Source organism: Falco punctatus (assembly GCF_963210335.1).
Source record: "Falco punctatus genome assembly, chromosome: 2".
Taxonomy (NCBI): Eukaryota; Metazoa; Chordata; class Aves; order Falconiformes; family Falconidae; genus Falco; species Falco punctatus.
In genome coordinates, this window is record NC_137581.1 from 3288310 (window position 1) to 3315568 (window position 27259).

The 27259-nt window shown below is 48.6% G+C and overlaps 2 protein-coding genes across 7 annotated transcripts in view; one reads left to right on the plus strand and one right to left on the minus strand.

Moving 5' to 3' along the window:
• Positions 1-17920, minus strand: part of MAP6 (microtubule associated protein 6) — a 56976-nt gene extending 39056 nt beyond the window's left edge. For all 6 annotated transcript variants that reach the window (XR_013926176.1, XR_013926177.1, XM_080376223.1 and 3 more), the window contains exon 1: positions 16553-17920. Coding sequence is in view for 4 of the 6 variants with exons in the window: in XM_080376223.1 (XP_080232349.1) it covers positions 16553-17652 (1100 nt within the window). In the remaining 2 variants the exon portion in view is untranslated. The remainder of the gene's footprint in view (positions 1-16552) is intronic.
• A 10-nt stretch (positions 17921-17930) lies between these two features.
• Positions 17931-27259, plus strand: part of MOGAT2 (monoacylglycerol O-acyltransferase 2) — a 33341-nt gene continuing 24012 nt past the window's right edge. The window contains exon 1 of the mRNA XM_080376225.1: positions 17931-25841. Within this exon, the coding sequence (XP_080232351.1) occupies positions 25748-25841 (94 nt within the window). The 5' untranslated portion in view covers positions 17931-25747. The remainder of the gene's footprint in view (positions 25842-27259) is intronic.

A 27259-nucleotide genomic window follows, 5' to 3' on the forward strand; every position in this document is an offset into this window, starting at 1 on the left:
TGCTTTCCATTTTACATCTTCCTGTGCAACGTACCCATTCAATGTTTCTTCAGTTGAAATTAAGAGGTTGTCATTGTTTTTAACTGGAAGAACCGTTAACAGAGCTGGGCATGAACTAAGCAGGTGAAAGAAGAGAACTGAGACTTGAGCAAGCATCTTAAGATAAAGGATTACTGAGCTAAGGAAGAGCAAAAAAAAGCTGAGTCAGGTCCCTACCCCCCACCCCCTTTACCCTTAATACTGCCTTATTTCGAAGGCTTCAAAATCTAGAGGTAAGTTTGATTTGTGCTGTGGATGATAAGGTGCAGAGCTCCTGCTCCAGAGTTTGCATGACATATGCAGAATCACTGGGGAGGAAGCACAGAAATTACACTGAAATTGCCCTAGGAGCTATGGGGAAGGATGTTCTAAAAGCACCATGGAAAGAACTAAACTGGGCTGAGCAGACAGGCGGGAGAGTTTAGGGGGTCAGTGTGGGAGAACTGAGAGGTAGCAAGGTTTCCTTGGGAAGTGTCCAAAGTTTAATATGCCTGTGCATCTTTTTAGGAAACCCTAAAATAGACCACCACAAACACCAGGGCTGTATGCATGTGATGGGGAGCAAGATGGTCCATTAAAGTGTAATACTCAAGTCCATGCCACTTCCAGTTAACCCATCATTCTTTTAGAAGCTCTGCCTGCTTGCAGGTGGTAAAAAAGGAGATGAATTGTAGGAAATGAGAAAACTAGTGTAGAAAATGCTTGTCATTTTCCCACCCCACCTCTGCAAGTTTGGGAAACCACCAGCATCACTTGTGCATCAGTAACGATGTAATGGGGAGACTCTGGCTCTCCAAGAACTGGATTAGTCCCATGATACCGAATCAGTAAATACTGGGATCATCAACACTATCTCAGGAGAGTCTGGGAGACAACACAAGGCACTGGAGCAGATGGCTGTATTGTGAAATCTCCTCCTAATTAGGTAGAACAAGGACCAATGTGAGTGAACAAAGCAATTACTGGTCACTGCTGGTACCGTGCTGTCCACATGAAATACATCACGAAATGAAATAGGGTAAGGAGGACTGTCAGAAAGCTTTATACAGGAAATGGTGAGAAAGTAGATTCTGGAAGGACTTTGGTTATTCCATAATTAATTCATTGTTTTCAAGGGCTTCTCCAGTGCTTGTAAGGCCTGGAAAGCCCTGAAAGTGAAGCGCAGATACAATGGGTTGTGCCTTTACATCAAAGTAGCCCATGTTCAGAGGCCCCTCACTGTGCTTGATCAGAAGCATCCCTCTGAGCATCCCGAAATGATCAGGGAAACACACCATTCACACACACATGATCATGGCTCCATGCTACCAAGGCTGGTACTCTGCTCCAAAGGAGAGGCATGAAGCTGAAAGGAGCCCCAAAATCAGAGTGTCTGGAACCTAAAGGCACAGCACAGCAATAAGCAGCATGCAAAGTGTAGGATTTACTCCCCTTAGGAGGAAAAAGTGGAGTAGAGACATGGTTTTCTGTTTCCAGATGCAAGGAGTCTACATGTAACATACTGGGGAGCTAAAACCAAGACGAGATGAAAGAAAATCCCAGGGTATGCATACAGCTGCCTGTGCCAGCAAGGGGGATTTAGAAATGCTGCATGCAGGAAACAAAAAAAGGAGGTAAGAACCGAGAAGCACCCAAGAGACTCAAGAGACCATTCCCATTTCAGGAGCATCTTGCACCAACATGGTTTTGGAAGCTGATGGGGTTGTTACCACCCAGGGGTCTGATGTTCTGGGGTCTTCTGGCACCTCCAGACCCAGCCTGATGCATCTGGAGGAGGTTGCAAATGGGCCACTTGCTTTAATACAGTGCTGGGTGTCCAGATACACCCAGTCTAGAGGATGGTGCCATTGTAATGTGGTGATAAATAGCCCTAAAAATACATCTAGATCATGGAAATCCACTTCCCAAGAAGGGTACTATTAATGTAGGAGTGAATAAATATATCAGTCCACTGCACACTCTCTGCAAGCACCTGCAACCACAGACCTACCTGCCAAAACCCGAGCCCAGCTGCCAGCACAGTGTGCACTGCAATCCATTTCCTTATTAAAAAAAAAAAAAAAAAGCAGCTCCCAGACAGTAAATTTGGAGACTAAAAATTAAAAGCACCAGTTTGGTAAGTCTTCTACAAAGAACTGGAAGGAGGATTTGTTATTGCTGAGCACTTCTGTGCGCACAGCAAATGTCTGCAGCCTCTCTGAGCCATTTGTTACCTACTGGGTAAATGATATGCATCTGGAAATGAGACAATCTGCAAATACTTCTTCCTTTGGAGCTGTTCCAAGCTTGATCAAGAAAAAAAAACATGCTAGGGACAAATGTATTAAGCAGGTACTTAACTGAGAGACCAGACGAGGGAAGAAGGCACTGTTGTCTCCCAGGCAGAGCATGCATGTTTTAAACACACCCACAGATTGATATTTATTGCAATTGACAGAACAGAAAGGCTCAGAAAAAGCACTCCTTCCCCTCCCATAAATAATTCATCCCTTGTAGCAGTTCATAAATTGTTTATATTAAGTAATAATTAAATACTGCATTACAAAAAATAACTAACATTCCAGCCAAGAGAAAAATCAACCAAAAGGAAGGCGGGGAAAATTATTGCCTTGAAGATGTGTTTTCTTCTGGGTTTTCTCTGCTGAGAGCAAAGCTAAAACAGTTAAAAGGAGCAATTCTTGGCTGCACACGATGCTCCCTCAAGCTCTGTTGGATCAAATCCTGATCCTGCCTGGAATGATAGGGCTTTTTCCATCGATCTCTGCAATATCCACATGGAGCCTGCTCTCCCCATGCAGGCGGTTTTCAGCAGGGCAGGGTCAGCGGTCCCGTATTAACCTCTGCTGTCAAGCAATGAGGTTTTTGGTTTCAAATCACTGGCTCTACACGCATGTTAGCAGGCTTTGAGACCACTAATGCTGCATTTGGTCTTGGTTGCAAAGACACAGGAAGTCAAACATGGGTTAAGACTCCAAACAGTTGGATGCCAATATGGAATGAAGGACTGGGAGCATGGCAGGGAAAAGGAGAGGGTAGTGGGGTAATGACTGAGGATCAGCAGAAGCCATCAAGATAATAAGAATCAAATGCCACCATGCATATACTCAGGCACCTTTTATTAAAACTATAATTGCTTGATCTGACCTGTGCCCTAGGGAGCATGAAGAAAAGCAAGCAGCACCAAGGTCACCGCAGACAGAAAATCAATGCAGGGAATGAATGGTAATTACTTTTTTTTTTTTTCCTAGTTTCAAAGAGAGGGACTGGGGAGATATCCTGCTAGCATCTCCAGAAATGCACAATATCCCTCAGACTTGCTCCAGCAAAGCACTTGATACATTTTTGACTTTCAACATCCAAGTCTGGCTCCTCCTACAGCAGGTCTGAGCATCCCAACGGACCATTGTATTTCATATACGGAAAGACAATTATCCATTTCTCTGTGGCACTCTGTCTCTGTTCAAAACCATTCAATACTTTCCAGCTTTCTGCAACAACCATGTGTGTCCTCAGGACTTTCTCTGGTCCACAGCTATGCTGAAGTACAAAGCCAAAACCTGAATAAAAGAGTCTACCTGAGGCTTTACGAAGTGGAAAGATGTCACATCTTAGAAGTCAAATTCTGCTACATACATCTCAGTACATTACTTGCCCAAAAGTGGGGTTTTTTTTATTATTTTTGAGTGGGTTTGTTAGTTTGTGGTTTTTTTTAATGAAATAACATTGCTGACGTGATTTGTGATTCACTGTAGAACTGCTCCTGCACCAGCTGTTCCCATCTGCACTGGTGCCACCACTGATTCCTACCTCTGCGTCATGCTCTGCCCTCACCTCTCTTGAACTACTTCTCATTTATTGCAGCCTGTTTCTCCAATATGTCAAGATCTCTTTGAACTCTAATTCCAGCATGCAAAATGATTTAGCCAGGCACAAGTGAAGGTCTCAGCACAAGAGTACATGGATGAAATACATGTACAGGCATTCAGATGGGATGACCTTAATGCCACTTTCTGCCTTTAAAAATCTCTTACCTGCAGTAAGGTATCAGTTACAACTATGGGATGAAAGCAGTGCTGTAAATTTAAATTGCGTGTGGGATATTGAAGGCAGGTTGCATCCTGTACAGAAGGGATGAAACAGCTCCTTCTCTCCACTGTGCTGTAAGCCTGGGCAGACCTCAGCTCTTCTCCAACCTGGCCATGCTGGGTCCATGTGATGCAGGAGCTAAGCGAGTAGTATTGTTAGCTGAAACTGTGATGTTCACGCAGAAACGGATTTATGCTCCAAGCTGAGTATAGAGTGTTGGGGTTTTTTTACCATTGACTCCACTGAGATTTGAATCAAGGTCTTGGGAAATGTCTCCAGGACTCTAGGGAGTCCCATCAGTGGGTTATTGAGGATGATGCTGAGATCAGTAACCCCTAAGTGAAATAAAAGATGAGTTTAAAAAATAAAAATAAAAAAATAAAAAAAAGTAAGTTTGTAGTCATCAGCTGAGAAAAAAACAAGAGGTGAAATGAGAACTCAAAAGCTGGTGTCCCTTAGCTCATCATCCCACCAGTGATCCTGGCCCGATCACCTGAACACAGACATCTCTGTGCCTGCGAGTATGGGGTGCATGTAAATGAATGAAATCTATGAAAGAAAGAGGAAAAAATCAAGTTATTTATGTATTTTGTAAATAAATATTTTCTCCTTCCACATGGTCTTACACTGAACATTATATACTTATTTCCTATGATACCATATTTCACAGGTATAGGATCACCCAGACATGTTTCAAGCTACGTGGTTGCAGTGCAACAGCTCTGCTTTTGCCCCATGGCGCATTGAGGCGTGTTCATTTGTCCCTGCAGAAGCTCTGAACCCATCTCCAGCACCTTTGCAGCTTCCCAAAGGATATCTGTCTCCACGTCCACCAGTGCAGCAGAGGGACGGTGTGTGCACAGCAATCGGGGCACGGTGATTCCCCTCGTTTCACCTTCTGCATAATACATCAACACAGCTTCTATACCAAGGGCATAGCCCCAAACCTGGCCACTACAGGACTCTGGTCTCACACCAAGAGAGCAATACTCCTATGGGCTGGAACACAGCATCTGCTGAAATCCAGAATAAGGGACTAGGTTTAAGTAAGAATTGTTTGCAAGCATTTTGAGACCTTAAAATAAAATACATACTCTATGTATTCCGGTGTTTATAGCTCCCACTGACAGTAGAGCAAAGAGGCTATGAAAGTTGTCCTTGCCCTTTCAATGCCACAATAACAATACAAGCCTGTTTACCGCTATTTTGCTTCCTATCAAAAGCCTCAGGTGAAAGCACTATGCCCACACTCTCTTCCAATTTCACACATCATCCAGTTTGACTCCCCACCCAATTTCCATTTCAAACATGAGTATGACATGGTTAAAAGCCTGGTTTCCAGAATCCAGCATTAACTTCTGGGAACATGTCTCCTCCCCAACAGGGTGCAAAAAAGACGATGGTGCATATGTCACCACTGAAAGACTACTAGACATGCCTGAAGAGCCACTGGAAGACCAAACATTGAGACAGGTAGGGCTGGACAGACACACCTGGCTGCATCTCACCTCAACAGCACATTGAGTTTAAAGGAACATCTTCCAGTTGCTCACCACCGGCTTCCCACATTTCCACCACCATGCAAGACCTTTGGCTAGAGTGAAGCTAAGGGCTTCCCGTAACCACTCAGCTCCAGGAACTAGGCTTCGCAAATGCTGACCAAAAGTGCTGCCAAGACTTCAGATGTGACTAGGGGTACCACAGAAGCCCAACCAGAAAACCACCCTCTAAGCCAACAGATGTGCCTGTGTTTTCTGAGGGTTTCCAGCTCTTGGAGTGGCTGGGAAGAGACAAATTGCAACTGGTCATAAAACAGAAACCTTTTTTTCCTCCATGGACAGGGATCAGCACGTTAGGAGCCCTAGAACAAGCAAGAAAGGGAATCATGGCTAAGGGGCCTGGGGAGGACCTCAAAAAACACTCAGTTCAGCCGATGCTCTGGAGCAGGATCAAACAATGGACCTTCGCACCTCCTTTGAAGGCTGTCTAGCTTTCTGGAGATGCCACAGCTGACTTGGCTGAAAGAACCTGTTCTATGTCATCCCAGAAATCACATCGGCCGCATGCAGCAGACTCTACCAGCCTTGTGGGTTATACAGAGCCATGGGAGCCTTTCTATAAGAGAGAAGGAAATCCCCTCTCCCCTCACCCTGCACTGAGCTTTGCACCGACACCACTGCAATGCTGTACTGCTGCCAGAGGCTTTTACCCCACTGATGGAGGAAGAAGCACCACAACTTTCAACATCAGCATCTTCACCGCTCGCTGCATGATGCTGCTGCCAAAACCCATCACAGCTCCCCAGAGGGAACACATGGTTTTCCTTGTGTCCTCCCTCCACCAGACCACTTGCCACTACATCCCTCTCTGGGAATCCTCCAACGTGAGCTGCTATAGCTACTGGCCAACACCACAACAAGCTCTGCCAATCAGCTGAGACTGGTGTGTTCATCCCCTGGATGCACGGGGTACCCGGTGGGAGGCTGTCATCCAGCCCTGGCACATCAGTCCCATGCAAGCCCAACCCAGGGCTTTCCACACCTTCATAAGATTGTGCATGGGCAACCTCTGATCTCCCCTTTCTTCCCCCACCTCAGACCTTCTGCACATTCATTTCATATCCAAATAACAAAAGCACAAAGCACAGCTGAAGTCCTGATTTGCAACCCAGCACGCCAGCCTCCACAAATCCAACAAAGTGGAAAAATCAGACCTTTGTAGCCAATTCCCCCCTTAGTTTTAGGAACTTCACCGATAGTTTGCTCTGTTGCACTGTTGGTAAAGCATGGCTGAGGGTGCAAAGGAGTTTGCAAGATACAGAGCATCCTTCCAACCTCCCGTTGGGGCTCAGGTTGATGAACCTCCACAGCCAAAGTGGATGTGAGAAGGGAAAGGCACATGCCTTTGCAGGGAAATGGCACCCTGAGGGCACCCACAGCTTCTCCTTGAAGGTCTCAGCAACCATCAGCCCCACTGCTGCCCAAATCTGGGTATGGGACCAGTCAGGGTTCATGTCCCTGCCTGTTTCCAGCCCATCAGAGCACAATGCACGGATTTCTCCTAGGCAAAGCTGCCTGCCCGAGAGCAGACGCGCAGCCTCCTTCAAGGTGAAAGACAAAGTGAAATGTGGGAGGGAAGCTTGAAGCTCAGCAGTCAGGGGTGATCCTGAAGAATCTCTTCCTCCTGTGGCTGGATAACCTCTCCTCTTGCCATTCACCCAGCACCTAGACACAAAAATTGAGGTTTCTTTACTGCAACCCAGTGGCCTGGCCAGCTCCAAGCTTCCCAAAGCCAAGTTCTTAGCTGGTCTAACTGGATTTCTAGAAAACTCAAGCTGTCTAGCTCCCCATAACTGTGTGCTTTCTAAGATGTCTGCTCATCATTGCTTTGGAAGAAATAGATCAGATCCCCTTCTTTAGAACACAAGCTCTCTACCCATCTTCCCCTCCACTTGTACAGCCGTGATACCTTCTGTAGCTGATTTAATGGGAAGGAATGAGGAGAAAAAAGTGGAGAAAACATTAATTAATTCACCTAATAATTAATTTCACATAATCATAATTTAACTGACATGTAGCCCTTACCCATACGAGTCCCACAAGAAGCATACTGTTCACACCTTGTGCAAGGGAAGCAAGATTGGGATGAGTATGGAGAAGGAAATCTGAGATATCAACACCAGCTTTTAACCCTACAGGAAAGCAGAGATCCTGCAAGGGGACAGTGTTGGTCCTGCAATGCTTTGGGGAGAGAAAGGAGATCTGATCTGGGCTTTGAGCTAAGTTAAGACCCTGGTGCCAATGCTGGCCCTCAATAGCCCTGTTGATTTCTACGAGCAGAATAACTTTGCCATTCGCAATTAATATATAGCCCCACTCTAGGCAGCCACCGTTTTCTTTAACCAACACCTTCATTATTTTTTTTCCCCTTTCTGAGCTAGATAAGCAGCAAAGCACCTGCACAGCCCCAAATACCTTCAACCCTTTCACAGAAGAAGAAAAGAAAAGCAACAACCATGCAACGTTAGCAGGGCACCAGCAACCTTGCAAAGTATTTCAGCGAGAAACCTCTGGCCGCTTTCCAAGATGGCACCTGCAAGGTTGGGTGGATAAACACTGTGCAGGAGCTAATTGAGATGGGGAGGATGTTGCTGTGCAGGAGAAAGCTGACTGCAGTCAATGGGAGTCCAATGGATGGATGCACGGCTGCCGAGAGCCAGCCCGCAGCTCACAACAGCCTGGATTTCCTTGCCCTTACAGCAGAGATGGAGTAACCGATGCTGAAATGGTTCATTTACAGCTCCATGGTGGTATTTTTAGAGTTAAAACCAGAGGAATGTAAAGCCTAGTGTTAACCAACCACGCACCAGCCAGACAGCAAGGCGTTACAAATCTGCTGGCAGAAAGGACAAGCTGGGAGATGCTTTCACGATAATAAAATTATAAAAATCCCCACCAGGGATATTACTTCTGTGCTCCTGAATTGCAGCTTGGAAGAAAGACCCTGGTGAGTCCCTGCAGATGGGGATGCTGGGATCCCTGGGCTGCACCCCAATGCCAGCCCATCTCTGCATGGGACACACTGCTCATCACCTTCTTGTTTTGCATGACGCAGCATCATCCCTGGCTGCACATCCCAGGCAGGCTGTGAGGCAGGAATATTTGCTTCCCTGCTCCATTGCACAGCAGGGTAAAGTGCTTTCTGAAACAAGCTGCTTCCCTAGGACCATTTGTTAAATTCCCCTCTTCAAGGTGCCTTTCTGTGCAGCTGGCATCCTCACAGACGGGAGCAGCTGCCTAAGGGCTGTATCCTCACCTACAAGCAATTCTGCTTGTGTCGCAGGGTTTTTACCACTGGAGCCAGCCCTCTTCTCTCCTGGCATGACCAGTCCATTATTTAAGATCACCCACTCTACACATGAACCTGAGAACATTCCTCAAATGCATTCTCCTTTCCAACTACAGCTCGACCAAAACAAAACAAAACATTAAAAATTTTAAACACTAAAAAATAAAAAAAGCAGCCCTACCACCTTCCCAGAACCAAAACACCCTGTTTTCTAGTCTCAACAGCACAGCTTGCAGCTGGTTCCCAAAGCAGCAGGAGTCTTTCTGTATGTACACCATGTCTGCAAAATGCTGCGGGGTCCCTTCAGATGCAGGCATCATTTAAGCAAAAGAAATTATTAACAGAGAGCAAAATGTGTTCACTATATAACACCCACAACATTGGACCTGGGGAGGAGAGATGAGTTGGTAACTGGGTGAACAGCCCAGTTTGCGTGTGTGTGCATGTATATATCTATATAAAAAAATATACATAAATATAAAGAACATCAGAAAGATATCCAGAACACTGAGTTAGAAATCAAGAGAAATAAAATTTCCATCCTATAAAACTCTCCTAAAACTGCCTTTCCCCTCCTGGCTGGTGCTGATGGTCATGCTAGCAGGAGAGCATCCATGCTCTTGCCCCAGCGCGGCAAACTTAGCTGAAGATATCAGCGTTAGGGCTATGAATACATTCAGCTAAGAGCAAAGAAAAGCAAGACTGATACAGGATAGAATGCAGAAGTACTTAGAAAGTGAAGGCTTGTTCAGCTAGTACGAGACAGGAAAAGCAAAGGTCATGCTCTAAATGTGAGAGAAGACAAATTTACAATGGCTGTTCATGATTGATTTGGCGAAGGAAGGGCAGGGAAAGTCCTGCTGTCTAAATTAGTTGATCTCTCTCCTCTTCTCTTTATTTATTGTGTTACAGCAGTAGCTCAAAGCTGCCAAGTGAAAGGGGGGTCTGCTCCACAGCATCTGCTCCTGCATCCAGGAGAAACTAGTGGTCTGAACAGACACAGCAGTGACTGGAAGGGGAGAAGGAGAGATGTTTGCCATGTCCTCTGATACGATAACTGACTTAGCAGACAAAAGAAATGTGAAAATCTATCTGGCTTCAGTAAAGCATTTGATACAGGGCCACGTGGGAAATTATTAATTAAGCCAGAGAACATGAACATCAGCAGAACAGGAAACTGGGCAAGGGAAATGACAATGATGAGTGTTGGAAGGAGGTTAGCAGGGTTTAACATTTTTAAGGTTGACTGTGGCACAAGAAAGTAGGGCACCACTGAGGAGCCCTCCTAATGACACAACATGGAAGGCAGCACCAATATGGAGCAGGATTGGGATATCACAAGAAGAAGAAAGGGCCTGACCTTGCCTGCTGCGTTTAAAATGGGATGAAAATTATTAGCGCTACATTCTAGGCTGAGTACTAATCACCAGGATCTTTTGCTATGGGATGGGAGTTCCAAGGCTGTAACTGCCTAAGAAGGAGAATGCCACAGAGGTCCTGGTTATCAAAGAGTAAGCAAGGAATTCATAATCCACCTGTGATGCCTACAAACATGACATGTGAGTCTCGGTAGAAAGCAGGACCTCACCTCCAAAGGGCAAGAGTCTGCATCGGTGTTTGAGAAACAGTGACTTCATCTAGGGAGAGATGGGTCGATATGGGGAATAAACAAGAGACTAAAAAACTGCCTTGCTAGCTACACAGCCAAACAATGTGGATACTGTACTTGGAGACACTGAGCAGTGACCTCCAGATAGGAGGAAAGCACCAAGTAACCCAGCGCCAACAAAACAGCAAACCATAACCTGTTAATTGACTCGGACTGGGAAGGAGATGATGGTTGCAAACCATCAGAGACTGAGGTCTTGGCACACCATTCCAGTTGGCATTGTGCAACTACAAATTCCCTATTTCTGAGGCAGAACCTCGGGTGTTACTCATAAAGACTAAACAACAAACTAAATAATTGGACTTACTAGCTGAGAGGGTACCGTCCAGTCCAGCACGCCTAAAGGTCCCTGCTGAGGTGGCAGAGCTGAGCTAGAACAAAGGAAAAATTGCTCAGGTACATTGACTCCATCACCTGAATGCCACCTGCATCTCTTCCTCCTGCTCAACCCCATCCTAGGGCAGGCATAGCCCAGCTCCAGCTTGCACACAGTTGAAGCAGCAAAAATTCAGTATTGCCTACACTGCTGAGCAGTTCCCAATTGGCTTTTAGGACTGGATGTTTTCCACCTTAATGTGATCACAGGGAATATGTTGGCAAATACTCCAACTGGGAGCTACTACCAGGTATCTCCAATTCGGAGCTACTACCAGCCCTTCTCAGCTGATGGACTGTACCCAGAGGAGATCAAGACACAGAGTGTGACAGGATAACTGCCTGTCTGCAACAACCCAAGGGCTACCTCCACGCACGGTTATTACATACTCATACAACCAGTCCTTGTGGTACCAGAAGACACCGTGTCTCCTCCTGGTGTGAAAGGTACATATCAAGAGCCAAAGCTCAGCCTTAGCCAAAGCTGCCAAACATCTCTTTGAATAGCCTTTTCTGGATGGAAGAAAAGATCTCGTCCCTTCCCTCCCAGCTGAGAGCAAAACTGGATCCATTTGCCGACATGGGTTACTTCAATGACACTCTCACCCAAACTGGGAGTTCGTAGCTGAAACGACACTGGGACATGGCATCCACCCAGGAATGCTCTCCAGCACTGAAGTCTGGGACAGCCCCCACTCACACTGTTAAACCCCCTTAACCCCCAAACCAAGGTGGTTGTACCCAAGCTGCTTGTTGGGATCCATTCTTCATTCACACTCACTCCCAAACCCAGCCCGGAAAGCAGACTAGGGACTGTTACAACAACTGAAGAGCGTAGATAATCATGTTCCCATGCCCAGGAACATGTCCTGAAACTTTTAATTTACTCATACAGGCCCAGCCTATGGATCTGACCAGAAATTTCAGAAGGCAACGGAAAATCTCCCACCAAGTTTGGCACACCAGACAGCACAAGCAGTGTTACCAAGTGTCTCACCAATATGAGATGTGTCCTCCACCGGAGATTTTCAGAAAAACATTAGATAAAATCAACCTAGATATATCATCCCCTTCCCCAGAAACAGGACGTGGACCAGATTACCTCAGGAGGTCCTTCCAGCCCTACATTTCCACAACTATAATGATGGAGTATGAATTCTCTGCCGTCATATAGCTTGCTCCAGCCCTCTTGTGTAGGCATCCCTCCTCAAATTACCTCCTCTGTACCTCAGAAAAATACACAGCAAGTCTCCAGCACTGACTCATTCATCTCTATAGCTACTACAAATTCTCATGCTCCACATCTTTAGTACCTCCAGGGCTTGAAATGAATGACAGAACATTAGCAACAGGCAATTCATTAATACAAGAGGCAGTCCAAAATTTTCCATTGAAGCCTTTCTTGTTTTGTTTCCTCTGATAGGAAAGAAATAGGGAGGGTGGGGGGAGTGAGGGGGTGGATATTGTTTTGGTTGGCAATATTACTTCTCTGGGGAAAATTAATCACCTTACTACTAATTTTGACAGTCTGCAAAGGGAGTGGAATTTCCCCTTTCCCTTTTGTAACTCTCTTCTTCAGGGAATAAAGGTAACAAAAAGAGAAGAATGAAAGGCAAGAAGGAAGAAGGGGGGGAAAAACTCACCCAGAACATCTAATTCTAACATTTTCCCATCATTTTCAAACAAAAATGGAAAACATTCATTCCTTCTTGCATTATTTACCAAATGTGCTTCTGAAAACATGTAGATGCAGTGCTTAAGGACATGGTTTAGTGATGGACTTGGCAGTCCAGGGTTAAATGGTTGGACATGATGATCTCAAAGGTCTTTTCCAACCCAAATGATCCTACGATTCTAATTGTTCCATTTCCACTAGCAAATGCCACTGTCTGCACATTTTATCACCTACTTTCTCTGGTCCCAGACCTCCAGGGCCAATCCCTGCCTCCTCCATCCTTCAGTGCAGCAGGGAGAAGAGCTCTGCCCATCCCTTCCAGGAGTTCAGGGGGCAAAATGCCCTCCCAAGCACTCGAGTACCAGGCTCTTCAGGGCCACCTCTGTGTTCCATACAGATAAAGCTCTCAGTGATGCCACCAGATCCTCCTATGGGACATCTGAAAATTGAAGACAAGGTTCCATCCCGCAGCAACAGTTTTCCAAGAAAATGAGAAGCCCCTCAGGCTGGGTTCTGGCCCCTATCTAAAAGTCAGGTCAGTCACATAAACTTAGTACTCCTGCCCGCTGAAGGATGCCTTGGTCCTTACATGGTCCCTCAAGGTCCACAGGCACCCACAACAAGCAGGACTGCAGGGAAGAGGGGGATGAAGGGAGATACAACCTGCCCCTGTAACCCTGCTTGGGCAGAACATCTCTGGGGAGAGAAATTGAGGCAAGAAGCACCTCGGTACTGGAACCTGTGTCACACCAAAGCACACCTGGTAACAGAGGTGGCTTCCACCACCTCAACCCCAGAAGAACAACAGCAAACAGGAAAACAATGCCACAGAGTCCCCAGCCCTGGTGCACTGTGTGGGCTCAGGCAGCTCCTCTGCCTTAGTTCCCCTAGCCAAAGAGATATAGTCATAGGGCACTAACTGGCAAGCAGATGTCATCCATGCACAACTTGATCCCCTTCAAATTCCCTTGGTTTGCCAAAGGAATTTATTTGGGCACAGGTATGTAAATAAATCCAATATATAAATTAATACATAAAAATAAATGTAAGTAACATAAATACTATGAATAATATAAATACATCCCATTTATTCTGTAGGATCTCTGGGCACAGCAGACACCACAGCACAGCCCTGCCATCTTCAAAGGCTTCCTGGTTCAAATGCTAATGCGAACTGCTCATCGATCCCTCGGGCTGGGAGCAGCCCCCATCCTCCATGGCCATCGCCACCAGGTATCACCTCTGCCCTGTAGGTCTGGGAAGACCTGGGAGGAGGTCACAGGCACATGGTCTCTGCAACATTCATTTGTCTTCGTGTGAAAAGGTTAGAAATGGGAATTTCCCTCCTTTAGCATGGACTTCTCCCTGATGACCTTGGGCTAGCTGCTTACTCCATCCCATGCTCTCTTCCCTCACCTGGCAATAATAGGGGGACAGAGTGAGTTTAAAAAACCTTACCGTTGTGCTCTTTGGTTTCACCATGGAATGGTTTCCCAGCCTTGGAGCATCACATTACGCTGATTTACAGTAGTGGCAGAGAACTGTAAGGAAATCTCTCCCTGCTCTGTGCTGCTGGCAAGCCTTCATCCATGCACAAGCCCAGCAAAGGCCACAAAAGGCAAACCCCATGTGAGTCATCCTTGCCCCTCTCATGCGAAAGGTCACTAGGAGATAATCTTGGCTGCTGGGTGGCCCAAAATGTTGCCCAAATGGGCTATGGAGTCTGCATCCTCTGAGATGTTTGGAACTCACCCAGGGCATGAGGAGTCGGGACTCCTGTGAGCAGCAAGGTTCCTGATTGTAATAAGGATTTGGAGAATGTGGCTTTTAAAAAGAACGTCAACAATAAACAACACTTAAAAGATGCCTAATTTGAACGGAAAATGAGAACAATTAGCCACAACATCACTTATGCATTAATGAAGAGGTGCTTCTGTTCTCGGGCTGAGCGTCAGAGCAAACACTTCTCTTGCAATAATATGCTGCTAGGAAGAAACACATGGAAGTGGGAGAGCAGATGAGGACCCAAGGGGAAAAAAGAAGCCCTAGGTATGTCCTGAAAGCCAAGGAGCAACACAAGGAGGACTGAATCCTTCTAGTTCCTCTTAGATTTAACAACTGAGAAGACCCAACCCCTTTGCTTGGGGAAACCCAGCCCAGCCTGCACTGGCTGCATGAATTTGCTGGAGTAGACTGGAGGGATGGGAAGGTGAGCAATCTGCACTTAAACATGCAAGAAAAGAAGTCTAATTATCCTTTGCACCAGTGGAAGAGAGCAACACAGCTCTTCAGCTCTAGTCTGACCTTTCTGCTTTAGTCCTGCCATCATCAGCATGAGCCCAGACCTTGCAAGAGACCAGCCAAAAAGCTGAGTCTAATATCAGGGCTGGCCAGAGCACATTAAAGGATTGTTTCACTTCTGGAAAACCCTTTCCTCACACCCTCCACGCCTGAAAAACAGAGACCCTGAAAATCCCTGGCCATTTTCTCATATCTCAGCCAATCACCACTGTCACATCTGGGTGCACTTCAGCCCACATCATTGTTCACATCCCCAGCAAGAGCCAGAGCCAAGGCCGAACTACAGCAAAAATCAAAACCTCACTGCTTGAACCATTTCCCCCCCAGGGACACGGGAAGGGAGATGACGGCCAGCTCCACCATGCCACGCAGTCACCAGGGGGACAGAGGAGCCAAATCCCAGCTTCATTTTAAATCTGCATGAATTGACCACCTGTTTGATGGCAGGGTGTCACCTCTAAATCTCCCTAGGGAAGAAAATCAATCATTCACAGGCATGAACAACTTGGCATTCACAGTGGTACGGGAAGAAGCAAAAAGGCTGCCATTACAATTTTGTCACAACAAACACCAGCTTTGCTCTCTGCCACCTCCACCCCGGCCTCAACAGCACTAGGCTCTGCCAAAGAAAGCTCTGGAAAACACAATCACAGCAAAGCCTCCTTGCAAATGCACATGCAGGGCAGCCACCCCGGCACTTTTGTTTTGCATTCCCAACACATACAACTCCTTTACCCAGAGAGAAATAACAGCAGCATCTCGTGGGAAGGAGTTTTGCACTCTGAATCCCAAGCAGGGTCTCTTCCTGGGGTTAAATAAGGGCACCTCTTTCTAGCCCGGGGTGGAAGGATGATGAGGGGGACACAAGGACATGCCACCCGCCACCACACCGCGTTAAACATGGCAGCATCCAAAGGCTGCCCCACCCAAGCAGCCTAGGACGCCTGTCACCCGCATCCCGCTGCATCCCCAGGATGCTTTGTCTCAGGGATGCTACTGGCCCAGGGTGCTGCGTGGGACCCTCCTGTGCATGGGGCACCCCGCAGGCACGTGGGGTCCTCAGGATGCAGTGATGGCGACTGGGATGCCGGTCCTTCGGGTTGGCCGCACCACGGCAACCAAGGATGCATTTGGAAAGGACCACCGGGAAAGGTGACTTGCACATCCCGGGTACACCACCCACGCGGAAAGCCAAGGTGGTGGTGTCTCTGAATTTTGGGATGCGAGACACACACACACACACACACACACAGGATGTTCGAACCTGCTGCAAACCTACCCAACAAAAACAACCCGCCTTTTCACCACTTTGCACTGCAACTACCCTCGCCCCATCGAGGAGGTGGGGGTTTTTAAGGACACCACCCCCACCCCGCCCCAGAGCAGAAGATCAGCACACGCGCACACCTCCCCCCCACACACACACACACACCCCCCACGGGAACGTCTGGAAGGCGCATTGACCCAACTCCCTGGGTGGGATGTCGCTCCTGGGGATGGGCAAGAGGGGACGGGGGCTGGGCTGGCGAGGGGGTCGGGATGAGGTGGAGGGGTCTCACCTGTAGGACGAGCTGACCCCCGCCGCCACCTCCTCCTTGATCTGCCTGTTGAGAGCATCGGCGGCCGCCCTGCCCCTGCCCGCGTCCAGCGGCTGCCCGCCCGCCTCCTCCGCCTTCTTCCTCCCCTTCTCTCTCCCATCCCCGGCCCGCATCGCTTTGGGATGCTCATCCTCCACCTCGGGGTCCTCCTCCTTCTTCTCGGGACCGAGCAGCACCTTCCTTCGTTTCTCCTGAGCTGGTTTCTCCGGGGACCCGCGGTCCAGGGCGAGGACGGGGGAAGGTCCCGGTTTGGGGATCCAGGGATGGTCACCCCGCTTGGGGATGGGCCAGGCACGGAAATCCTTCTGGTACTGCGTCTCCTTCTCGAAGGGGGTATCCGAGGGCTGGTACTCGCTCTTGGGTTTGCAGCTCGGCTCCGGCCGCTGCACCTTCCAGGGCTTGTAGTCGTGGCGCATCACCGAATCGGCCGGGGGAGAAGCGTGCGGGGCCGGGCCGGGCCGGGCCGGACCGGGAGCCGGCTCCCCCGCCGCGCCGCCGCCCCCCGCCGCCTCGCCGCCGGGCTGGGTGTCGATGGGGGCGGCGGGGCGAGGGGCGGGCGCGGGGGCGGCGGGCTGCTCGGTGGCCTCCGAGTATTTCGTGAACACGAGAGGGACGGCGATGTCCGCTTTATCCAGCTGGTTCCAGAACCGAGCGATGCAGCAGGCGCGGGTGATGCAGGGCCACGCCATGGCGGCCCCGCGCAAGGAGCGCACCCGCTCCGCGCCGCACCCGCACCCGCGGCCGCGCGCAGGGACGGGGCGGGGCGGCGCGGGGACAGACCCGCCCCCCGCCGCACCGGAGGGGGCGGGGCCTCGGGGGGGACGGGGGGAGGCGGGGGGACACGCACGTGTGAGCGCACACCTGCCACACCCACGTACACGGGCGCGCACAGGCGTGCAAGACCCGCCCACGCACGCATTCGCACGCATGCACGGACGCACACATGCATGCACACGCGTGCAGGACACGCCCATGAATACATTCACATGCATGCACAAACGCACGCATGCACAAACCTGCACACACGCATGCAGGGTGCCTGTGAATACATCCACATACATGCACAGTTACATGCCTGCATGCACCCGCGTGCAAGACACACCCAAGCACACATTCCCGCTCATGCACTGGCACACACATAAGTACACAGACATGTAAGACACACCCATGCAGGCATGCACATGCACGCACAATCACACACAAGCATGCACATGCATGCTGGACACACCCATGCATGCATTCACAGGCATGCACAGTCACACACATGCCCACATGGAGGTATGCACACACATGTACAATTGCATACATGCACCAGCATGCACACAGATATGTATGCATGTAGATATATACACATGCATACAAATGCATGCCAGCAGATGTGGATACACGTGTCTTCACACATGTACATGCACACACATTCACACAAATGCACACTCAGTGTGCACACACATCTGCATGTGGCTGTGCACACATACCTGTGCAAAGACATGCACATGATCACACACATGCCTGCAATTATATATGTAATACACATGCAAAGACATATTTGAGCAGACATACATGCATGGACATATGTGCACATGCACTTTTGCATACATATATGCACACACATCTGCACACATGTACATACACAGGAATGCAAACACACATGCAACACACATCTGCATGCACACACACACATATATATGCAAACACATGTGCACTCACACAGGTACATACACCAGACATGCATGCACACACATTTGCAGACTCATGCACATATACAAACAGTCATGCACTCATGTAAGTATATGTGCATATGCACACTCACACTTGCACACCCACCTGCACACAGATGTGCACACATATATATACACACATACAAATGCACACACATATGTGCACACACAAACACGATTGTACACTCACACCTGTACACCCATGCACAAATGTGTGTACATGGATAATCATAAAAATGCACCCACATGCACACATGTGCACACAGATCCCCCCATGCATGCACACATGCACACAGCTGCAGGCATGGACACATACAGATAGGAACACATGGACACACATGCACACATGTACAACTAAACATGGCTGTGCACACACACACATGCACACACATAGCTGTGTTCACACTAGCATGTACACATGCACACACTGCATATGCACACATGCATATACAAACATATGTACACACCTGCATGCACACACCTGTGCATGCACCTGCAAGCATACACATGCATGCTGCACACTTGCATGTGAACACACAAACATACGCACACATGCACAGACATGTATGCTCCCATGTGCATGCACACATGTGCACATGTGCACACATCCACACACAAGACATGCAAATGCATGGACATGTACACACAAGGACAATCACATATACAGATCTGTATGCACAAATGTGGGCACATACGTTCACACAAACATATGCACACAAGCACACACACATGCATGCAGAGCTGCATACCTGCACACATGTGCATGGACATTCACCAGCACACACTTATTCTTGCACACATATAATGCACACGTGCACACACACATGCACACTAATATGTTCACACATGCACACAGTCACAGCCACACATGCACACATTTACCCGTGCCCTGGGCTGCACCCCCAGCAGCGTGGCCAGCAGGGCGAGGGAGGGGGCTCTGCCCCTCTGCTCCCCTCTGCTGAGACCCCCCCACAGCGCTGCGTCCAGCTCGGGGGTCCTCAGCATCAGAAGGACACGGACCTGTTGGGGCGGGCCCGTCGGAGGCCACGGAGCTGGTCAGAGGGCTGGAGCCCCTCTGCTGTGGGGACAGGCTGGGAGAGCTGGGGCTGTGCAGCCTGGGGAGGAGAAGGCTCCGGGGAGACCTTAGAGCAGCTCCCAGTGCCTGGAGGGGCCGACAGGAAAGCTGGGGAGGGGCTTTGGGCAAGGGCAGGGAGCGGTGGGACAGGGGGGAACGGCTTGAAGCTGAGAGAGGGGAGATTTCGGTTGGACGTGAGGAAGAAACCCTTCCCCGTGAGGGCGGCGAGGCGCTGGCCCAGGCTGCCCAGAGCAGCTGTGGGTGCCCCGTCCCTGGCAGGGCTCAAGGCCAGGCTGGACGGGGCTGGGAGCAGCCTGGGCTGGGGGGAGGGGGCCCTGCCCCTGGCGGGGCGTGGGAATGGCTGGTCTTGAAGGTCCCTTCCAACCCCAACCATTCTGTGGTTCCATGATGATTTTATTGTCCCTGCTATTACATCCAGTAGAATTAAAAGGGGTGATTATAATTAAAGACTTAGGGAACTCATCAGTATGTCCCAGGTTGTGCCAAACCATAGTTTTCTGAGGCCTCAGTGCACTGGGCATTGCTTTTCAGCACATGGTGTGTGTTCCTCTGCACCCACGTTAGATGTGCTGATCACTGTTAAGGCTGATTTTTACACTTAAAAGTGGTAATATAAGGGCACATGGCTTCTGCTGCACCACACTTTCCTTTTGCAGATGAAACCTTCAGCTCATCCAGGTCCTGCAGCAATGGTGGGAGAGTCATACCAAAGTTGTGCTGTGAGACCCCAGCCCTGTGTTTCCATGCTCTCTGCTTTTCAGACAGGATGATGACAAGCAGGTTTTTGCATCTGATGGACTCTGATATTAAAAAAAAAAACCAACAACACAACTCTGGGAACAGCAACAAGGCAAACTGGAAAAGCATCATCCTGCAATGGTGACCCAAGGTCCGTAAGGAAGATGTGCAATCGAAGGATTGAAATGGGATCAAGCCTGCCGGCTAGTGAACCTCAAGGATCTGCTTATTTTAAAATATTCTCTTTAGTTTCATTTATCTCAAAGCTGCCGCGGTGACTTTTGAGGGTGTAAAGCCCATCTTGGTCTGTGATCTGATGCCCACAGAGGCCCTACACATGCTTGGGTGTTCACTGCAGAGGACATTTTGAATTGCATCTGCATCGCTGTTTCAGAATTTGCTGCACTAAGAGCTGTTAGTGTAATCAATTGCCCTTAATATAACGGGGAAGTAATAAATTAATGTTTTCCTGGTGGGTGCAAGCCCATGCGAATGCATCGCTGCAGCTCCCACTTTGGAGCTAAGGGGTGTCCCAGCTCTGCACCCAGCAGTGCCTTCCACCAGGGTTTGCACAGCACCTTGCACCCCTTTGGGGACTGGGGATTTCCAGGGGCACAAAGTGGTTTTGAACATTTCTCTGAGCTTCCCTCATCTGCGACAAGCCTGGGCTCATCTCACACGGAAACGCTTGGTCATGCACTACCCTTTTTTTTTTTTTTTTTTAATAGGAAACGAGACAGGCGAAACTGCTCTATGAGGTTTTGCAGCATCAGGAGACTCTTCCCTGCTCTGCAGATACCAGGCAGACCTGGATGGATTTAGAAGCTGCAGAATTAAAAAAATTGCTTAGCATCTCCTGCAGTGAAATATATAGCTGTATATAAATCTTGAAGCATGGCCGCTCATTCACTTTCAGGAAACCACTATGGAAAAGTAAAGTCAAGTAAAATCCATTAGCTCTAATCAGCGGAATTGATTTGCTGGCTGTAAACCTCTCTCAGAGAGGATGTGAGTTAAATAAATAAAAATGTCTCTGTGTTTAAATTACAGCCACCACGGCAGAAAGCAGGAATAGCTTTCTCCTTCTCCAGCCTCTTCTGGGAAAAGGCCATGGCTGAGCATGACGCCACATGGTGGGATGTTGGGGATGGCCAAGGACATTGGTGTCACTCAGCAATCAGACTGTACCAGTCTGGGGCACAATCACCCCCAAAAGTTTGCATGATGCATGGGCACCATGGTGGGGTGCAAACCAGAGCAAGCCTGACATTTTGCAGGACCCAAAATCATCATTGGCTTTGGTTAGACCCCAAGGCAGTGGTTCACTGTCCCACCTATGCTGGGATCTGCTGGCATGGAGGCAGGAAACAGCTCCAAGCATCCCTTGTGCAATGATAACCAGGATGGGTTTGGAGCTGATTAATAGGGGACCTGGCGAATCTTCTTCTCCTGGCATCCTCAGATGAAGCTGGGATGCCTTTCAGTCAAACTTAAGCTACTGGAGACCATTCTGGGACAGGATAACCTTTCCTGTGTTTTATGATGGCACGAAGAGCATGCTCACTGGCCAGACAACGTGAGCGGATACTGCCATCATACGAGCTTGCCCAGAGATATGTTTTCCTCTGCTGGATCTGATGATGAAAAGGGATCGGCTTGTTTTCTTGGACCACCAGCTGACATCTCATCACATGCTGTCTGCATGTGTTCTCCCACCCAGCCCTGTACACATGTATCCACCAATTATTGTAGGAAAAAATGTTGTGGCGTTGTAGGAAGAGTGTGGCAAAGCTCCAAGCAAGACCTTATAGGGGGGAAAAGTGGCTTTATTTAGGAAAAAACCCCATATACAATCATAGCCATATCAAAGGGAGGCACCTGGCTCCAGGCTAATCACTGACCTCCCCAAAAGTGTCAGAGGAAGGGGACAGCAGCTCATCCCATTGCTCTCAGGAGGTCACCAACAAGAGCTGTAATGGACTGAAAACGAAGGAAAAAATCATAACAAGGCGGGGCTGATGTAAGGCCCATATCTCCTCAGGAGCCTTTCTCCTCCATTATAGAGGGACCCTGGACATCAGCTCCATGGGCTAAAGGTAGGTGAGACTCCAGCTCTGAAGCTAGACCTGGACCACACTTGGAGACCCCCTGTTGGTGTTCAACTCCACACTTGCCCAGATAGATGTAGGGAAGCTTGTTTACCTATATTTATCTTCAATGGCACTGCTGCCTCTGTGTCCCTGCCATGGCAGGGTTGTCCCAGGCACTCACGCAGCTTTGCAGGATCTATCTCTGAACCAGTGATGCTTGTCTGAATTGCTCCTGTCTGCAACACATATGACCAGGGACAAGAGGATGTGACAACACTGCAAGTGGCAACTTACAGGGGATTGTTAGCAGCTTCTCGCATCTTAAATCATTTTATAATCACAGACAATTGCTGGGAATGCAGACCTGCCTGGGGTGCTCTTGTTTTCCTTGTCAACTTCATGATTCATATGTGTTGGGAGGGTGCTTCAAGGCCAAATGGGATGGGAGCCAAAGAAAATCCATATCAGAGTGCTGCATAAAGAGAATAATTGAAGTGCATGAAAAGAAGAATTCAACAGATAATTGAAGTGCTCTAAAGGACATGAAATTCTATAATGAAAATCACTGGCGTAACACAGCCAGATTTCAGAAGAAGTGATTTTGCAATGGATAGAAGGGGGAGTAAAATCTGAAAGACTGTATTTTGAAATCATTTGCATGTAAAAAAAATAGCAGCAGGCAGAAGTGGACTTCTCTCACAGCCATTGTCTTGCCCACAGCTGGGGACAGACAAAGATCAAGCTTGGTGCAATACTATCACAGAGATTTGGTGTGGTGGGAAGACCCCCCAGCAAAGAGGACCTTGCAGGGGTTGCACTTACTGTTGGTGGGGTGATGGGTCAGGAAGGAACAGGACTTACAGAAACCACTGGACAACTACCAAAAAGATACCTTCAGTTTCCTTCTGATGATTTTGCCCACTGGAGGGGAAATTAGTTTGGTAGGAAGCTCTGGGTGTACATATGGCTGAGAGGCTTTAGGGAAAAAAAGGGGGTTATGTATGATTAGAAGAGAGGAGCTGTGATCTGGAGAGATCATGGTCTACATGTGGTGTGGCTTCAACAAGGGACCTGCTTCTCCTGGCAGGGCAAAGTGGGAGAGCTACGCAGTGTCCTGGCTTCCCATACATGTTACTGCATTGCCCCTTGCATGCATCCCTTCAGGTCCTCTGTGTTAGGCTTTCTCAGCCCTGATTCTGGAGCTTGGCCAGATCTCTGTGTGCACGCTGCTCCACTCGTGAAGTCTTGTGGGCATGCCTCACCATGCTGATTTGCAAAGCCTACAGCTCGGTGACTCAGGTCTTTATGGGTTCCTACTCATACTCAAAAGCTGGACATTGATCAATCAAGTGGCAAGGGCTGCTGATAAAGTGATTACAGAGGATAACTTATTGAGGGATTAAAGGAATTTACTGTTCCCAGACTAAGGGGAAGCCACAGGAGATTGGATAAATGGCTATAAATACCTGAGAAGGGAAAAGCCAAGGAGAATGGAGTTGGAGCTGCATCGTGAGCCATGTGTATGAGTACATAAGTATGGTCAGAAATAAGGAGAAATGGTGAGAAACCTGCAAAAAATGGAGAAAAATGAGGTTTAAAAGCCATAGAGGTGACAGTTAAGTGAATAAGGGTAAATTAAACATCAGCAAAATTTATCAGGAGGTGCTAACGTGGGACTTAAGAGATTGCTAGTGATCACTGCTGGGTGGTCCCAGAGGTTCCTGCCATGCCTGCAGTCAAAGCTCAGTGATGATCTGTCTCTGATGCCCCCAAGGAGAGCATCCACCATAGCCTATCCATAACTGAAACCCAAGTCAGGAAAGAGAACAAAAAGAAGGAAAATGTAAAAGTGACCAGAGAAGCATGCGGCTCCATGAGAAATTAGATGGGCCTTTTGGTGGGTAGGTCCTGACATGGAGAGGTTCATCTAAGGGCCAGTGAGCTTAGCCTGAAATCTCTGGGAGCAGAAAGCTTCCCACATGTCTGGGTGTCCCCAGGGCTCAGGTGTGACCCTTTGCACTAGCAAAAACCAAAAGAGCTCCCTGGCATGGCCGGGCTTCAAAAAGGAAAAGATTGCAAAATGGAAAATGCCTTGAAACATCATCTGGACCAAGGATGTCTGTGCAAGATTTTTCCCCACGGCCCAGGAAGGCCAGGAGCTGTGGACCTGCAGAACTCTCCACAGCGTTTTGGAAATTGCTGGTGATTCCTCACCAGGGAACATGTCTCCAGGCAACAGAGCTGAAAGAGTTAAAAGCCTCCTTTGCTTTCTCAAGCAGACAGGATTCTGATGTTTGCAGCAGAAGACAAAGGATGGGGAGAGTTTCAGGCGAAATCTAAGCCAGTTTCAGCTCAATTAAAGCAACCCGGTGTCTTTAGGAAAAGAGCCCTTGGGGTTTCACCAGAGCCCTGTTGTTTCTAGTGACTTCAGAAAATGGAGTGTAACAGATGTAAATTCCTTGTAGCCTGGTGTCTTAGTAGGGCCTGACAAAGAGGAGGGATTATTTTTCAGCTAACACCTCTGATTTGCTTTTGCCAAGGGCTGTCTTTAGTTTTGTTCTGTAATTCTTGGCTGCGGTAAGCTTGGGGATTTGAAATGCCCCTTAGACAAGCGAGTGACGCCTTTGTATGCATGCTGGGCACTTTAGCAGTGGGTCAGCTTATTGTTCAATTCAGTCTGTTAGCGGTATTATTCTGTATCCTGGTTACAATGAGACCCTCGGTTTTCTCAGGCCTCTCACATGATGATTTCTTTGTTTACCTGAGCAGCTTGTCAGTTCCCCGAGGCTTTTTTAGTATTTCCTGTCTTGTACACCCACATAAACATGCAAGGATGCACATGGATACTTGTCTGCCCCATCCATCCACCCACCCATCCATCCATCCATCCATCCATCCATCCATCCATCCGTCCGTCCGTCCGTCCGTCCGTCTGTCCGTCCATGTCCTGGCAGAGGTGTGAGGTTGCTTGTGTACCCCCGTGCTCAGAGCGAAACATCCTTGCATTGCTTGCCCACCTCCTTGGCTGAGACAGAAACCCATCCGCAGCACATCACTTGCAAATACAAGTGACCTGCCTGTGCTTGTCCCCTCTGCTTGGCCGTCCTGCTGTGCACAGGCTCCTTTGTAGGGGAACAGGGAAAATAAAGCCTGGCTCAGATGCACAAATGCCTCATCCTCTCTGTGAACATCCAAAAATTGTGAAATTTGGAAGAAACAGACACTTGAAGGCAAAATTGCATGCTTAAGGGGGTTTATCTCCCAGATTTGGGTGGTAAAAGCATGAAATCCTCACTGTCTCGCCACGTGATGAGTCACATTGGCATAAAGTTGGTGACACCCCCGTCGGCGTCCCTCTCCTCCTCATACAGGAGGGTGGCTGCAGACAGTCACCACCACCACTGTACATTGCACAATCCCCTGTATTGTAAGGCTGGGTAAATATTGACGGGCGACTTTGCACTTTGCATTCGCCACTTCCTTCTCCCTTTGAGACTTGCAAGCAGAGGCCAAGATGAAGGTTGAGTTTGCTCCACTCTCCGTGCCACTGCAGAGAAGGCTTCAGACAGCCTCAGTGGTTCAGTGGGTCTTCAGCTTCCTAGGCCTGGGTAAGAGACATCTCATTTTCCTTCTCTGAGAAGCCAGAACAGCTTTTGCCCCAACCCCTTCTCTCCTCAACCCTAAGGAAGACCTGGGACTGAAGGGAAGTGGCATTAAAAGCGTCTTCTGGGATCCTGAAGTGAATCCCAGCCCATGTTAGGATAAGTGATTAGCAGCAGATGTTGCGCTGCATGTCTCCATCTCAGTGTATGAAGAGCAGGGTGGGAGGCAGGTGGTTTTTTTCCTTTTTTATTTTTGATTGTTTGTTTGTTTCTTCTCGCCACCTGATCTGAGCACGGTGGCACTAAGGAAGTGCATGGCTGCGTGCCTGTGCATGGGAACATCCATGGGTCTTACGCAGCAGCTAAACCTGCGTGGGGTTTCAGCTTCTCCTGCTCTTTAGGTTTAGTGTTTTCCTGGTCTAAGGTGCCCTACTCAGCATCAGTCATGAGAAATAGCATTCCCATACTTGAGGGCTGGTAAGATGGGAAGAGTATAGGTGACTCTGCTTTGCAACCCTGGGAACAGACAGTTTACTTTATACAGATGCCCCTGCACACCGCAAAAGGGCACTTTTCCTGGAAAACCCAAGCAGGCTGGGGAAGAGACACATTAGCAAACTGGGACCCAGGCAAAATCATTACTGGAGCGGGGCGGGCAGGGGGGGTGGGCAGCAGGTGCTGATGGAAATTAGATTAATGCATTTTTAGATAGGATGCACTGGGAAATAAGGAGATGGGAGACCCAGAGGCAGGTTACTAGAGAGGGCAAATTGGGGTGATTTACAGCCCATCATGAGCCAAGCTGGAAGGTGGCATCCCAGAGTTTCCCATTGTCATGCCAATTCTTCATCTCAGATGGGATCGGTGTGTAAAGCTTCTGCTTTGTTGTGGTAGGATAGTTGTTGACTAGTCCCAATACACAGAGGCAACAGAACTTTGGGTCCTGGCACACAAGCATCTCCAAAACAATACCTGGGAAGAAAGCATAGGCAGTGCTTCAGAGCCTCATTAAGTTTCTGAGATGGCTCTGTCCAAACTCTTCTAGGACCTGGGGCTGAATGGCCACCTCTGCATCAGTATCTAATGGACTGGAGCATTGGGCTGTACTGGTCCAGACAGTGTAGCTGCTGCTTGCTTCTTAGCATAGGTTAGCTCATGCTAAGGAACACACTTCCAAACTACACACTGGTGCAGCTCGGGCAATGGCAGAAGCCAGGGACCATTGCTGGTATCCAGGATGGGTGAGGCTGCCCGTTATTGGAAGTGAAGAGAATTAGCAATGTGGACATGACCAGGCAATACTGTTTACCTGCTGGTTCAGCAAATGGGCTCTGCCGAGGTGCTCTGGAGAGGTGTAACCAGTGTGACTCCTTGGGTTGCTCTGGGACAAGCCAGAGGACATCCCTCTCCAGATGGAGGGGAGA